This window comes from Rhea pennata, chromosome Z (assembly GCF_028389875.1).
Source record: "Rhea pennata isolate bPtePen1 chromosome Z, bPtePen1.pri, whole genome shotgun sequence".
NCBI lineage: Eukaryota > Metazoa > Chordata > Aves > Rheiformes > Rheidae > Rhea > Rhea pennata.
Window position 1 is genome coordinate 80412013 of NC_084702.1, and position 16818 is coordinate 80428830.

Consider the following 16818-nt stretch of genomic DNA (forward strand, 5'->3'; position numbering starts at 1 on the left):
CCTGTAACACATTAGAGATTTACCTTTCAGCTAAGTGCTTACATTTCAACATTTATCCAAATACTGAATAATGTTTCTTTGTCTTAATAGCAGAACAGGACTGAATTACCATAATCTCCGTCTTGGCTGTCCATGACACCCAGTATTGTTGCAATGCTCCGTTTGTTAAGAGTTATTTACTTTCCTGTCTCTTCGTGGTGAAATTACCACGTTTCTGGACAGTTAGGTGCCACCGCCCTCGGACAGAGGCTGTTTGCCGGTTGCTGGAGCAGACGAGGATCACCCAAAATGATGGGGAACCCTGTAAGATGAGCAGTGTAGCCAACCCGCTTTGCAGGAGCCTGATGACAAGCTGGCTTCATCCTCAGGCAGCCGTGTCCATCGCTGAAGAGCATTTCTAAGGGCTAGTTCATGATATTGGTGATATTAGTTAAGAACAGAGAGTGCCGCGGATGCAGCCCACAGGAGCCAGAGAGCCATGGCATAATGCTATTTTCCCCAGGAACATGATCCGTAATTTCAGCAGACTCGTGCAAACTGAAGCTGGCAGCTGGTTACGCAAAGATTTTTGCAATTGAAATGTCATGTATAATGCCTTGAAAAGTGCTATTCTGTTAATCAAAAAGTACTAAACTTTTGAATCAGGCATGCAGGGTTAGCTATTTCAGTTTCTAGTATCCAGACTAAATTTTCACATGTGTTAGGCTCCTGCTGAGACACTTCAGTATGGACTAAATACCAAAAGCAATAACGTTTAGCAGTCTCCCATTGAGACACCCAGTTTACTAGGCACAGCGTGACCCGAGGGTCACACCGCATTCGCAGGCTGCAGCATGGCACTATGAAGGTGACTGCTTTAGAGTGTCATTTTGATAAACTATATAGCCTCCATTTATCTCTATTTTGTCTGTTTTTACCACTAAACATTTTGCAACCTGGCTTTCTCAGGACCAGCTTGTTGTAGCTGTGCAATTACTCTGATTGAAAAGATGATTACACTGAAACCTCTTCTGATGATAATGATCTTACATTTATTTAGGGCCTTTCATCACAAAATCCTTCCCAAATGGGGAGACAAAGTTATGCACACAAATTTCTCTGCAATCTGCAGAAACACAAATACGTCTGAAGAGAAACGCAGTTTTTTAATAGCGCGCAGCAGCAGCAGCCAACCGTGCAGCGAGCTGATGGTTTTTGGCTGATGGTGCTGAGCCATTTGATGCAGCCCAGAGCCACTGGAATTAGAGGCTTGCCGGAATAATCCATGGCAGCTCGCAGCCCTGCGCAGGCTTCCCACATTTTTACATAGTCCGTTAGCTAAAAAACCTGCTCTTCACCTTCTCTCATTAAATTGGGCTCCTCTGGCGCTGTCCTGGAGCCAGGCAGGCCTGGGCTCCCATTTTACCAAATAAATTTGGTAAAACTCAACAACAAAATTTGGGGCATAATATTTATATCCCTATATATGTTATAAATAATATTATTTATATCCCTATATATGTTATATATAATATAAATGCATTTTATGTTTACATTATAATTTTTTTTTCACTTTGGGGTTAGAAAAGAGGCAATTGCATGTGAAACACGTTGCATTTTCCCGGCTGCATTTCCCCGAGCCCAAGGACTCGCTGCGGGGCGGCGCGCGGTCGGCGGAGCCCGCTGCGGCGCCCGTCCCGGCCAAGGCGCCGGCGCTCGAGCCAGCCCGCTCCCGCGGCGGCTTCTCCCAAGCCGCCGCGCGGGGACTTTGGCCGCGCGGTTTGAGGGCTCCGGGGGCGGGTGCCGCGGTGCTGACATGTTCCTCTGTGCGCAGGGCGTCACGGAGATGGGTCCTTCTGGCCGGTGGACACCAACCTGATCGACAGAAGCAGCCTGAACGGTAAATACCTTGCATGCCTGCAGACAGCAACAGCTTTACAAGAATTGTAAAATAAATTCCGCGTTGTTGCATTTCAATTTAAGCTTTCTGTGCAAAGCGCCATTTTTATTAATTAATCCTGCCCTAAAATAGGAAGAAAGGAGAAGAAACCCCACGGATTAAAAAAATTAACTGAACCTAATCACTGCTAGCTGAGGTGTAGAAGTGCCATCAGTAGCTTCTTATTCCTGACCCCACATCTGTTACCTAATGAAGCGTTGTCATTTCATGTAAGTGAATGGAAAAAAACAGACAAGTTTCCCTAAAACGCAACATCACGTCGGATTTGAAAGTACAGAATAATTACAAGGCACCTAGCTGATTAAGTCACACTGATTATTTTCCTCAGACAAAACAAGGAGTGAATGCAAAATTTAGTTCTTTTTTGCTGTAGTATTTTTCTGTGGCCAATATACCACCGGTGTGTACTTTAGGTTTACTTCCTGCTCTTAGTAGTAAATAAAGAAAATCAGTTGCATCTAATTAACTTTTTTTTTTTAACTGAAACTTATTTATTGGCTCAAAGAGCATGAGGTTTGGCTCATTTGGATCATAACTTTTGCAGGGTTAGCTGGAAAACCCAGCCCAAGCCAGTGCACCGCTGGTAGCCAGCGCCGCTGTGCTGCGAGGGGAGAAATTTGGGCGCACTCAGGAGTATGGGCACGGGGTCTTTCTGTAATGACGGCAGGTCTGGTTCAAATGATCACGGGGCATTGCAAGAGCTGGATGTGAAACTCCCTTTGGAAAATTTATTTTTTCTTCTTAAAACGGGTCACCCTGCTTGAGAAGAGCTGCAGTACTGCAGGTGGTGAAACTCGAGCATCCCTTGATCGAGCTATTCCCGTGGATTTTAAAGCAATCACAAGCAACAGACTCTTTTGCCTGCCTTCAGTTGCAAAGCAGCACTCCCAGAGAGGAACCTCATGGTGCTTCCCACCGTGAGGCCTTGGGGGGTCTCCTCGTGATGCTGGACCGTTTGGTTCATTACAGTCAGTAGTCAATAGTGCTTTTTTAGCTGTGGATTTGCATTTTTTGATATGATAGGTAAGTGACTTGAGAAATAAGTGGAGCTTCCAGTGCCTGGAGTGAGAAGACTTTTTGTTTTTCTAGGCAGTTACTGTATTTAATGCAAACTATTCCTTCAGTGCCATTTTCTCAGCATGGAAATGGAGAAGAAACCAATACTAAGCATTTTCTGAGTGTCTGTGCTGGGTCGTCGTAATGACAAACGCGTGACTCTCGCAACTGCTCGCCTTGTTCGATTGCCTGAGGAAGAGCTGTGAAAAAAGGGCAAATTATTCCGATAACTTAATTTGTTAAGTAAAGAAAGGATAATAGGTCAGAAAATCAAGGCAGAAAATTACAGTGAAGTTACATCTATCACTAACTAAAACTGTTATTTGGAAAGCTTTGACTTTTTTTCGTTTCTCATTCAGTTGTACTAATGACAAAATGAAATCGCAGCCACAGGGTGTTTAATTTATACTGGGGAGGTTGTGGAGGTGATGCCATATGCAAACTCCTGAGAAACTCTTCTTTGGAAACGCTTGGCATACTGTAGCACAGCTCTTCCGTCCACATCCTGCTCCACTCAGTTCTCGTGGACATTTAGTTTCTTTTTCCAAGCGTAAGTGAAAAAATATATGTATTTTTTCTCTGAGTTTCTAATCTTATGGGACACCTTAGCAAACAGAGCAACTCATGGGTCCGTGCTGATGTCTGTAACTTGGGGCCGTAACCCTTCAGCCGCTGCTGACATGGAAATCCCTTTCACTTCAGTGGCGGCTTTCTTGGCTGCAAATGACAATAAAATTGAGCTTCATATATGCAGATATTATCAACAACAGTTGATATGTGCATACATGTGAATATATGCATTATCCAAAAAGATTATAAAAATAGAAGTTGTGCTATTCGCAATATAAAAGGGGGGCAGAGAAAGTGCAGAAAGCAAGGAATCAGTACTTGAAGTCGATTTGATGAGGATGTGACACCAGAAACGGTGTTATTTTCAGTCCCAAACTTCCAGCTGTATTAAAACTAAAGGAAAATGAGGCAGCTCATCAGTTCGGAAAATTGAGCCCTTTACCTGCTAAAGTGATCCGTGGAGACCTGGTCAATGTATCAATAAATGAAATAATACAATGTGAGGGGAGCCTGCCTGTGAGGTGAACGCAATTCTGAGGAACGGATCAGGTGGTCAGGTTAGCTAACATGCAAGATACATATTTTCTTGTAAATACCAAGAGAGACTCTACAAGCCATAAAGAAGAAATCCATTTCCCCCATTTTTCCATTTTCAGCTGATAATAGCGAAAATGAGATGAGAGTTATTGACTCCCAATACCTGATTGTTAAAACTCAGAAAGTGCAAAGTCGTTACGGCTTAAATATTTTCCTGTTTGCTATACCACTGAAATGCAGTGAGACATAAATTCCAGCTTTGTGACACCGTTCTGAGCCCACTGTCTCCTTTCGGAGAGGAATCTGTGCAGCCGGCCTCCAAATTTTGTCTCTTTTTATGGATGACTTCTAAAGAAGGAGGGGAGTGAATGGCAATTGTGTCCTATTACGTAGTTTGTCTATCTGGGTATCCGATAAGTGGGGGGTTTCTCAGAAATGATGACCTTGCAGTGTTCATGTCACAGAGGAATTCATGTAGCATAAAATACTTCTATCCTCTTCCCTCTTCTCTCTGTTAACTAAAGAAAAATAATGTGTCCATGTAATCTGATGGACAAAACCCACAGGAGTTTCCCTCACTAACATATGCCAGACAAGAGCTTAAAACCCAAAGCTAACGATCTCACCATTGTATATGTTCTTCCAGAACCTCCCATAGGGCAGATGCACCCTCCCCACGGCAGCGTCACACCTCAGAAGAACAGCAACCTGCTTGTCATCATCGTCGTCACCGTCGGGGTCATTACGGTGGTGGTCGTGGTGGTCGTCGCTGTCATCTGCACCAGGCGTTCCTCAGCGCAGCAGAGGAAGTATGTTTGCTAATTGCAGGGTGGAAAGGCCGTGTGATGTCTGTGGCCTTGCTGACACTTGGTTTCAAAGTAGATATGGGCAATAATGTTCCTGCAGCGGAGATGTGGAGTCTAGGGACTGAACTGTATTTCTGAGCACTGGCTCTTTTGTGGGTTTTGGGAGGCATGGTCTTGAGGAAGTCAGCTGTAGCCAGTGAGTGGAGAATGTCCTGTGTCCCCTGGGGTGCAGCATAAACCATGGCAAGTAAGTACCTCTAACTTACTGAAAAATAAGTGTGCCAGGCACAGCTCTCCAATCCTTATGGTGTCGAGTGTAATTCAGACATAGGAACGAATCAATCCCATTGATTTAAAAGAAAAAAAATGAATTTATGTGATGTTGTCAGATTCTGACTGTGCAGCACTGTATCTGCACAGCTGAGAAGCATGGCCATTCTTGCTTGCTAGCCTTTTGTGAGGATGTTATCCGCTCTAGACAATCCGTCCCCAAAAGTCTTCCACTAAAAGGAGCCAACATCTGTTTCTCCAGATAATTCTCATGTACTTGGAAAAAAAATCTATAGAACATTACTGGGAAAAAAAATCCTTAGGATGTTATAAAAGGGCAGCAACATAAAGCACGAAGCTTTTTGCAGCTTTGTGAGAAATTAGAGGTGACATCAAGGCCTGGTGAAAGATGAAGTGATTCCACTGGAGTCAATGGATTTGCAACAGAACTGGGCTTGGTGCATTTAATTTATTGAAAATTATTCAGTAAAGGGATTCATTATTATACTATTGTGAAAGATTAGACATGTGAAAGTAAAATTTAATCGTAGTTTGCCCACAAGGATGATAAATGTTTGGACTAAGAGCAAGGCAAAATCTATTACGTTGATTTGCATTGAAGCTTAAAAAAAAGGTGGAACAGTGAAAGAATGAATGGTTGGGGACTCAGCAGTTCCCATGTGTGCTGAAATCAGCTTTGAACTGGTCAAGAACAGACAGATAACATCTTGTAGTATTTTACAGTCCTCAGGAGAAATACTTTCTCTAAAGATCAACAGCTGAAGGTAGATTTTTTTTAAAATACAAAAAAGCTCTCCTTTTGGCATAAAAATAAATGCCTATGCTTTTAGCACAGCTCAAATAGTTGAATGCCAAATCGATTTGAAAATCTACTTCAGTTGTGAGTCTTCACAGCTGAAAATCGGGCCATATGTGAAGGCAACAGAAATCCTTCTGTTGTGTACAGTGTTTGCTGAATCAAAACTGAAGCTCTCTTGAGTTTCTAACATGAAAAGAAGACTCATGGGAGAGAGAAACAGATAGCGAGAGTCATCTGCTCAGAATAAGATATCTAAAAATTAAATACTCAAATTTCAGTTAATCAGACTTGACCTTGTTGTAGCCCGTATTGAGGATCAGGGACATTCAGAGAATGATTCATCTTCTCCTAAGACAGATGTTAGAAGACTTGCCATCTGAGGATGCTTATTTCTCTCCATTGATTAAAAAAAATGCGAGTCTGATGAATTTGGATTTATTGTTTGACTTCTAAATGTCTACATTTGGGGCAAGCAAATTCCACCCAAGTTACCCCAAGCCAACCCTTCCTGTATTAAAACTGGGGGAAAATAATGCAATAAAAATTAAGCAGTAGGCCTTAAATGTAGCACAACAAAACCCAAACTTCTTCAGAACACAGGTTGTTTGTTTGAATTATTTTGTTTCTGACCTGAAGAGATGGATACTGTGGAACAAACCATATAGATGCAGGCTTTATTGACAATCTGGTCTGGTTCTTATTTTAAAATCACCAATGGACTTCTGAACAAAAGAACTGCAATAAGGGTAAAGGCCACGTCTCCTTGAGTAATACATCTGTCTTTTCTCAGAGCGAGAACTTTCAGGTGATGGAGTGATCTCCTGTAAGCCTTCAGTGGAGGAAACTCCTATTTCTGAAGTTAGTTAAAACTTGGCTGAACAAAGCACACTAAAGTCTGTTGCGCAGAACAACCTGGTGCTGACCTAGGCGGCTTGGTACATGTTTTCTGTCTTTGCCAACTAAAGAATGAAATATCAGCCATACAAACTGTGTGACAATTTTGACATCACTAAAAAACGGGAGAAAAACTGATTAAAATTCCAGGCTTAATAACTTATTCAGTTGTACATATGGGAGAACATACGACTTCTGTAGCAATCAAGATTCATCCCCTCACCATAATTGCACCTTCTGCCATCCTGGAGGCTCACAGCCAGGCTCAGGGCCTGGGGGTGGTGGCCGGGGAGGCCGTGCTCCAGCTCCTGTCCTGGCTCCTCTGCGTACTTTGACAAGGCTCCCAGGCCAGGCACTGCAGCTCAGAGCTGAGCATTAGACAAAATCCTGATCTAATCGTCAAGTAAAGGGCTTTATCACTTTGTGGGACCTGTTTCCTGCAGGAATTTTTTTAAGGCTTCATGGGGAGCAATATCATATAATAAGACACACACATAATATTGTATAGAAAAAAGTGGTTCATGGCATTTGTAACATGCCAGAACAATTAGCCTGTGGACTAATAGTGTGAGGGTATGGCTACTGCAAGAGGAGAGATGGCATGGTGGACATCTAGTCCAATCCTGGTAAGTAAACAGTGCATATTTGTTTATTAAATATATACTACAGTCCTGAGCAAGTGTCCAACCAGTTAGTAAGCTAGGCTGCGGAGCACTGTAAAGAAAGACCACAAGAAATGAGCTAAGACTAGTTTCAGGTCCTTTACAAGTGCCAGGGGTCTGTGAGTCCGGGTTTGGGAAGGCCCAGGGCAGGCGCTAAGCAGAGCCTGATCCAACCCAGGCTGAGGGAGCCGCGAAGGAGCTGCAGCAGGTCACTGCTGCTTTCCTGGCCAGTGCGATTCCCGCTCCCGGCATCCACCCTGGTGCTCCTCGTTAGCCAGCACCTCTGCTTTCGTGTCCTGCACACTCAGCATGTGCAGGGTTTCGGCGTGGGGAGAGGATGAGCGAAGCCGGCTGATAGGAAAGACGTGCCCTGTTTTAAGCTTTTCATGCTAGCTGGCAGGAGATAAAGTGAAATAATTTTTCATTTGTAAACACTGAGGGAGGTTTTCTGGAGACAGGATTGCTTTATGTTGTGCTTTCTCCCCACCCCGGACCTTTGCACCAGTTGAATTTCCTTTAACGCAGCCCTGCCGCCAAAGCGGAAGCGCAGATGCCCAGACCCCTTCCAGGGCTGTCGGGGCAAACGAGGTGACCTGGAGAAGGTCTCGCTGGGCTTCCTCGGGGTTGAGTTGTCCCTCAGCCTCTTCCGCGGTGCCTCCCGGAGAACGGGTAATTCCCGGGATCTTCACCTATGGAAGTCTTAAACTGTTGTTTAAAAAAACAAACCCAGCGTAGCTGTTACAACTCTACCTGCTTTCCCTGGGGTGTTGCAACTGCAAAGTGCAGGCAGTGAAGAAGAAGGTCGCCCCAGCTGGTGCTGGCGTTGGCGTTGTAGCCTGCATAGCGTGCGAGTTGTTGCTATTCTTAGCTATGAGTGTGTGTGCTGCCTAATAGATCCGGCCAGGGGCCAGGCCCTGTTCTGCTTGTAGCTATAGAAATAGGCAAAGAAAAGAATTTCCTCTCCAAAGAGTTTATTTATTTACAAGGTACAACATACAACTTAAGTTCTGCTATCATTATATGGGGTTGCGTGACCATAATCTATACGTTAAGGATAAAGCCGAACTCTATTTTCACATGTATCCTGAGGAAAAAAAAAAGGAAAGAAAAACCAGCCATCATTCTGGTATGCAAGTTTGATGCATTTCATGTTGTACGATAATTGAACAGTGACACAAACAGTGCCATCTGGGATCGATTTTTCAATTCTAAACTACTTGTCTTCCCTCTTATGGTTACGAAGCAAGTATTGGGCTGACTTTGAATCCCGATGTAAATCTCGAGTCACTACAGGAACTTCCATAGCATTCCTTCCCATGGCTGGCACTGAGGTTTGAATCAGACTGGTGATGCTTTTTTGACACATACAGATGTCTTCTGTATCTCTCTGGCGCTCATCCAGTCTAGCAGCGTTGCTGCCTCTCACTGCAATGGGGGTGGATGCGTGTTCAGAAGCAGAACTTCAAGTTCTGCATTGCGCAAACAAAACATGCTACGGGATGATTTATTTTCATTTGTTATTGATGACCTTTTTGGATGCGTTCCTGGCTCTGATTCAGTTTGTTACTCATGGGCATCAATAATTTGTGAGAAAAAACAACGTAAGCCAGGCTAGATCATTGCATGTATTTTTAAATGATGCCATTCATTGCTGTAGCAATTTTGTAGTTATGGTTGGAATGAAACATTCATTATAACCCCCTATTTACAGCTGTGTATAAAATTACTTTGGGGCTGAAATTCCCCTTGCCGAGCTCAAGCCTGGAGAAATGAATTATTTTCAATTGAACCTGACAAAAAAGCTGTTGTATCCCAAAGTGAAGAGAACAATTCCTCGTTTAGAACAAAAGCTGTAGAGTTTTTTTTTTTTTTTGGATGAGATAGAAGAAAGCAGTTTTACTTTTTAACTTCAGGCAGGACCTATGTTAGGGGTTGAGTGAAGGCACTTGTTGTTATTCTCCTAATTGTTAACCAGGAGACTGTGCTAGAGTCTGTTATGAGAAGGTATTAAAGAACTGTCCATGTTCCATATGGGCAAAGTGTTTTGCCCTTACCTTATTCTTAGAAATACTATCATTTTATATAATCAAATTTTGGCAATTAGAAAATAACAAACTAAACACAAGAAGTAATTGTCACCAAAGATGAACAGCCTTATTTCTTGGGAGCTGAATAAGGACAGACTGACAGAAGTCTCTGAACAACCCCGGGTTTACCTTCCCTGCTAACTTTCTAAATCCCATTTTAAAACAAAACTTTGAACCTTGAAAATCATTCAGGATATTGAACCAGTCAAAAGAAATAAAAGAGCTTCTACTTTGAAGGCCAGCTGCTTGAGGACGGGGGTATTTCTGCTGATGACAGAAAATGTCATTGCCATTGACTTCTGGGTGTGCGACAGGACTGTGCCCCGAGCGTCCTTGAGGTTGTGCGGTGTGTTTGTTCCTTGTCTTGTGTGCAAAGTGTTTGGTGATGCACGCGGTTGTTCTACGTATCAGTTGATTTCTAGATCAGGCTCAGAAAATTTAGCAAAGATCAGAATTTGATTCAAACTCTTAGATTTTCTTAAAATCTAAAACTTTCTCAGAAGCATTTCTGGTAAAATGGCTGCCATGCCACGTTTCACAATACTGCCTGTGTGGCATGTTAGAGAAAAGAGTTACCAGCGTGTCCGTGCCCGAGTGATACCAATGCGATGCAAGTCCTATCGAAGTCGGTGAGAGATTCTGCACTGATTTCAGTGGAGGCAGAGAAAAGCCTTCGCTTCGGAGGGTGCACAACTGCAGTTTGAGGTGAACACGTGGTGGGAGTGAGGTGCAGTTGTGAGTACCCACTGCCCTTGGCAATCAAGGCTCTTTTTCGTTCCTAATTGGGCACAGGAATTTGAAAATACCGGCCTGCAGCTTTTTGCATCTCATACATTTCAGCTTTTACACACAGGAGAGTAACACATCTTTCCTTGCACAGGATGCTTTGAGCTGCCCAGAGGAGTAGCACTATGTAAGAGTTTGTTCCCATTATTGAGCACAAACCTTAATAATAAACCGGAGAAGCTGTTCTTGGGGAGTTATTTAAGTTGATAGACTTCCAGTAAGATTTTAGATAGCTTTTAGATAAGATTTGAGGTATTATGTAGGCAGGGACAAAGCTCTAGCATTGCCATCCGTCATGCTGACTGTCTCTCAGCTCCGACCTAAGCCTCCTGGGGATTGCCATCTTATCTGGTCTTTTATCTTTGGCTTGTCCATCCGGAGCAGTCCTGCGAGGAGCCGGTGCTCCTGCTGGCGTGGCCTTCAGAGGGCAGCGGCTGTTAGCTGTGACAAGGTGTGCTCCCTGGAGAAGGTGGCCCGCTGAGAGAAGGGCATATTGCAATGCATATGCATGAAGAGATCAAAGTTAATGTTGCTCTGGGATATGCCAGATTTCTTAGCTTTTCTGCAATAAAAATCATGTTTTAATGTATATTTAAAGAAATATAACATATGCTTCACTCATTTGTGGAAAGCATAAGATGTGCATAACTTGACAGAAATGGGCTCAGCAGTTTCCAATTGCTGTTTCTCAATGCAGATACTTTACAAATTATATTCTTCCCGAGAGGAAACTCCGCACTTCCCTTCTGTTTCAGGAAAAATGTTTTGCTCCAATTTGTACATCAGCTTGTGCAAAAATGTCCTATCCTGCTGAGCCCCAGGCCCATCCCCTGGAGCAAATACCAGTTTCTCCTCTCCCTCACCCTCTTTCATACATCTGCTGAACATATGCTCTCAAGGAGGCACCTTATGCTTGGCTGCAGGAACTTGGCAAGTGGCTTCGTCTGGAACAAACACCAGAGCCACCCCATGGTTCACCAAGCAGCTGGTGCCGGAGCCACGAGACACCTGGCAACCACCTTGCGCAGGGGATTTATGTGGCCCTACACAGCACCTTTTTCTAGAGGCCCTTAAAAGCATAAGGTCACAGTGAAGATAGCTGGTGCTAACTTCTGAGGGACATAATCAAAGGGGTTCTCTGAGGAGGCACAAAGGAGTATGCATCACTCAGTCTACTCCTCTGGTTTCACCAAGGGGGAATATTCTGACGTGACAGTCTTGGATTTTATTTACTGCAGGAAACGTGCCACGCACAGTGCTGGTAAAAGGAAGGGCAGCCAGAAGGACCTGAGGCCTCCAGATCTTTGGATACACCATGAAGAGATGGAGATGAAGAACATCGAAAAGCCGGCAGGCTCCGACCCCGCGGGAAGAGAGTCCCCCATGCAGGGCTGCCAGGACATCACCCCCGTCACTCACAGCCAGTCCGAGACGCAGCTGGGCAGCAAGAGCGCCCCACAGCCGGGTAATGCCCCCGCGCGCGTCCCCGCAGCCCAGCCCGGGCTGACGCGGTGGGATTCGGGATGGAATTGCCAACTTTACTGTGAGCCCTGGGGGAGGTTGTCCCTCTCCAGCTCTCCTGAGCAGAGACTGAAGGGAAAACATCACCAGATCCACCAGATAATAAACAACACCTGAAGTTTTTAACATATCTTTGTTGCATATTCACTATTGCGTTAGTAGCTAAGAATGCTTTTATAATGAAATCAAATATTAAGTTTGCATGCCATGTTTTAAAAAATATGGAGATAAGAGGGGCAGGGAGGAGAAAGTAGGGAAGAAAAATGAAAAATGGAGCAGAAGGAGAACGTGAATTTCAGCAACATAACTGAGATCAGAATTTGGTCCAGGAAGACTGAGGGAAAAATTAAAGATATGAGAAAAGTAATTCTGTAATAAAAAAAAGTAGTGTGAATGAAGTGGTGGTAGGCTGCATAGATCTTTTTTCTTCTTCTTTCTTTTCTTTCTTTTTTTTTTTTTTAGCCTTACTACACACAGCACATTACAGGTTTCAGTTGAGCTAAAGACTTCTTTTCCATCGCAATAACAGAGAGAGCCAGGTGGTGCGCTCAGACAGGGACAGAGGGCAGGGAACTCAGTACACAAGTTGAAAATACAAACACATTTGTCTTGAGTTCGTAATGAATGAATTGCTTGTGCATGACACAGCTAAAGCATTCCCGAATGTCGACTTGGCTGGTAAATAATGAAGATGACTTTTCCATATGGCTCTGATGGTTGTATCTCTTCCGTAGCTCCCATCACTGCAGAGAAAGAAAAATTATAAAAAGAACCTCTTTCAAATTTCTGAATGGATCTAATTTGTTTTTTCTGCCGTTGTGTTTGGGGCTGATGACTTCCTATTTATGAAGATGATTGTGACAATGATTTGTATTGTTTTTAATGTAAAGGTTCTCATTATAGTAGATGCTGTGAAAACAAACAAAAGATTCCCACTGCCCAAACAGATACTGCTGATGGTCAGGAGACCTGATTCAAGGGACAGAAAGATCAATGCAGGGGCTGCATTGATTTCAATGGGCTTTCAATCTAGTGCATGGTAGGAAGTCATCGCAACATAGGAACAACTTAATCGCAAAGGCTGGGCTGGATAGTTTATGTGTAAACACCTTGGATAAACAAATGCTTTTATATTGCCTGCCATTCTGTAGTACCCAGCTGAGTAATACTGTCCCTGGCTTTTTAGTAGCAGTTAGACCTTCAGATGGCCATTGATAGAAGACTTGGTGTTTCAGTCCTGAAATTCAGAGCAGCATAATTTGGAAAAAAAAAAAAAAAAAAAAAAAAAAAAAAGTCTTTTTATGCATTTTTTTTTAAGGAATATGTGTTTGCTGGGGAACATCAGAGAGGAATAGTCTGAGTGAATATTAAGTTTATAGCATGACAGTAATAAATGATTTTGCCAACAGTTTTTTAAAATAGCAAACATAACATTAATATCATGTGAGTGTGAGACAAGGTATGAAGCATGAAATACGGCTTCTATTTCATTGCAAATTACTCTGCAGAACATCCAGTTCCAAGCAAATTTGCTTTCTAACAAATACATTCTCTAGAATGTTTGGATCCTTTAAATATCTTATGTCAATGCAGCTAAATTAGAGCATCCAAATTTCAATACCTCAATAAGATTGTCTGATTTATGGAGCTTCTGAACCCATTCTTGATTGGGTTGGATGTAGGTTTAGCTGCCTGTGTCGAGACTGCAGCAGTAGGCAATGCATCTCAGCTATCTAATCGGGGTACGTGTGCTAGATGTGAACCAGGCCCAAATGGAGGCAAGATCCAGGCACATCCTGAACTTGCCATGGTGGCTGTGGTAGGAAAACCAGGATGTCCAGGCTGGAGGAGCTGTCGTGAGCTCCAAGAAGGTCTGCGGCCTGAGCAATCAGGACATCGGGATGTCAGGGCATGCCACAGGGCAAGTCCTTTTCACAGTTTCCATATACCATCACTTAGCTGCTGTAATTTGTGGGTACTGAAATTTCTGCACCCTACTTCGCCATTTCTCGTCTAGATACTTGGATTTTAAAATATGTTTATAACAAGGAGGTTACAAGAAAGATGTGTCAGTTTTATGAATTGAGTGGGCTGTTTGGGAAATTCTAGGGACGAAGGAAAATTAAATCATGGAAATGAAGAAATTAGTATCTTAATTCTCTTACAGAAAAACGATCACTTTATTTGGAAAAGGCAGACAAAATAGTCTTGCAGCTCTTTGTAAGTGATGATGTTTATTGAGCAGTTTAAAGAATGAAAGTCTAAAAAAAATCCAGTGATCTTACTGCTAGTTATAAGAGAGAGTGACATTCATATATATAGCATTTTCAACTAAGCTGCTGTGTTATTTTTTTTGTAGGTCCTGAGACAGAAGATGTTGGAAGTAGCATGTCCACATTGGAGCGCTCACTTGCTGCCCGCAGAGCCACCCGTGCCAAGCTCATGATTCCCATGGATTCACAGCCAAACAACCCTCGTGAGTACCAAGACGGCACCCTGGCCCGCTTCTGCAAGCTGCAGGCAGTGGCTCACCCATCTGAGCGTTTCCTGCTGCCTTACAAATACAGTCTAGTCACACCTCCCAAAGTTAAACAACATTAGCCACGTTTTCTTCTTCTTCAGAAAAAATGGTTTGGAAGCTTTCCAAGGCTTCGCAATAAATCAGTGGAAGAACTATGGAGAGAATTCAGAAATAATACTTTTACTAGATTCAGTACAGGCTAAATGCAGCAGTGAAGGGTTATGTTTTTGCCAGGTAGATGGTGATGGATAAATCCCTCTGTTTCTCTACTATACAACTATAAAACCTGGCATAACAGTTCAAGCCAGCAGAGCAGAACGTTTAGGGATACACAAATATAAAGTGTGATTTTATTATTTTCAATATTTATAATTAATTGGACATTATTATAAATAGCTTCTCCAGTTTCTGCTCTGTCTTCTTTTGTGTAATGTAGTTGGCTTGCCACCAAGTTGGCTTTTTTTATAAGAAGCTGCTCTCCTTATAAAGCTGACTAAATGAAGAGAGATGAGAAAGATATTTTTAATAGTGTTGATTGTTAGCAACCACAGAGTGTTTATTGTTGAACGAATTTCGTAGGTGAAGTCAACCTTTTGCAAAGCAGCAAGGTACATGAGATGTTCTGCCTTTGACCTCAGAAAATATATACAATTAAAAATATATAGGAGTTGGCACATCTAAATAATTTGAGTTTGAATTAGAAAAAAAGGACAGTTTTTGACAGAAATACATTTCCTTGAAAAAAATTCTCTCTAGCTCTGATGTTTATATTTAAGTGCCTATTTGTGGGTTTAAGGAAGGGCACAGCACAAATGATATGTTATAAAAAAATATATGGAACTGAATGAAGGAGAGGAGGAGGAATAACCTACCATGCCTCTATTCAGTAAACTACTGTGTAGGAATTAGTAGCTGTTTCTTTAACCTGTGTTCATTATGAGTGCAATTTGGGTCATGCTTCTAACTCACAAGTAACCAGCTTTTAGGAACGTAATATGGGGAGACCTTAACTACCGATTCTTCAAGCCATGGGCTGAACATGTTGCGTCATTTCAGCTGCCGTCCGCTTTATGGGCTGGGAAAAAGGCTGCTGGCTGGAGGGAGAAAGCTCTTTGCAATACCAGGCGTTCCCAAGGAAATACTCCCGTCTTGTAATCACTCTGATCCCACAATTAGGCAATATCTGCCCTTTTTCAGTGGGGCTCCTCCTGATTTGGCATGGTCTGAAGGAGGGCGGCAATCCAAGAAAATAGATGCACTTAGAGTGTTGTAAGCAAAATCAGAAACAAATTAATTGTAATCACAATGGTTCAGTAGCACAGTTAGTTAAGTGAAAGTCAGGTCAGTGTCATTGTACAGCTTATAAATAAAAGCACTCTTAAAGTTTTCTAGTTATTTCAGTCAGATGATGCTTTTTTGAGGAATGATGTCCTCTTCTATTTATTTATATTTTCTACAGTATAAATCTAATCTATAGAGACACAATATTGTGATTGTTTGGAAATAATTAAGCTCAGATTTATAAAAGTCTTATTTGTACATTTCAGGCTGAATTGTGCTATGTTTCTTTTCCAAGAAAATAAAACTGAGGTTTTGTCATGTTATATGCTTTAATTAATACCTCTGTTTGCCTGATACTGAAAGAAATTGTCAGCAACAAGCTATTAAATAGCTTGAAGAAACACCATCATAATTCTGAAGTAAAAAACACATACATACTTTTAAATGTTCAATACCAAATCTAGAAGTATTCATGAAAATCTCAATAATCACGATTTGCAGTCTTTGAGGAAAAAAATATACCCCATAATGGGCCTTTGCTTAGTAAAGTGGAAGGGGCATAAAACAGGTTTTAGTGATATTTTTGATGGTTTAATTCCACTGAAATACAAGCATGACTGTAATGTTGCAGTCTGCTTCAAATTCTGCCACTAAGCCTGATGAAGGCAATTAATGGACATTTCAAAGGGACTTGAGACAGTGTTGCAGAATCAATGCCTTTCTCTCCTGCTACAGGAGAATGTGAGGAAGGGAACCCACACAGGGATGAAACTGTAAAATACCTGGGGAGTCTTTCAATTTTGTAGCCAATGCAGAGGTCAAGTCTCATGGTCATGCCATGTTGCAGCAAGCAGGGGAGAAGGTACCAAGGCTGCCGGATGGAGAGGAGAAGACCTCAAGGATGAGGAATGCTTTAGGCTTCTCACCAGCAACGGTCCTTTCCTCCTATACTATTTAATGAAGCCCTGCTCAACACTACGTCCTTCTGAGGGTCAGCTGCCTTCTCTGGCATTTTAAAATGAAGACGAGTATCTCTAATCTCAAATCCATGTTTGCATAGAGGGTGGC

The 16818-nt window shown here is 42.5% G+C and overlaps 1 protein-coding gene across 1 annotated transcript in view; it reads left to right on the forward strand.

The window, feature by feature from the left end:
* Nucleotides 1-16818, forward strand: part of DCC (DCC netrin 1 receptor) — a 551739-nt gene that overhangs the window by 507516 nt on the left and 27405 nt on the right. The window contains exons 22-25 of the mRNA XM_062599476.1: nt 1814-1879; nt 4749-4911; nt 11666-11892; nt 14308-14424. Of these exons, the coding sequence (XP_062455460.1) occupies nt 1814-1879; nt 4749-4911; nt 11666-11892; nt 14308-14424 (573 nt within the window). The remainder of the gene's footprint in view (nt 1-1813; nt 1880-4748; nt 4912-11665; nt 11893-14307; nt 14425-16818) is intronic.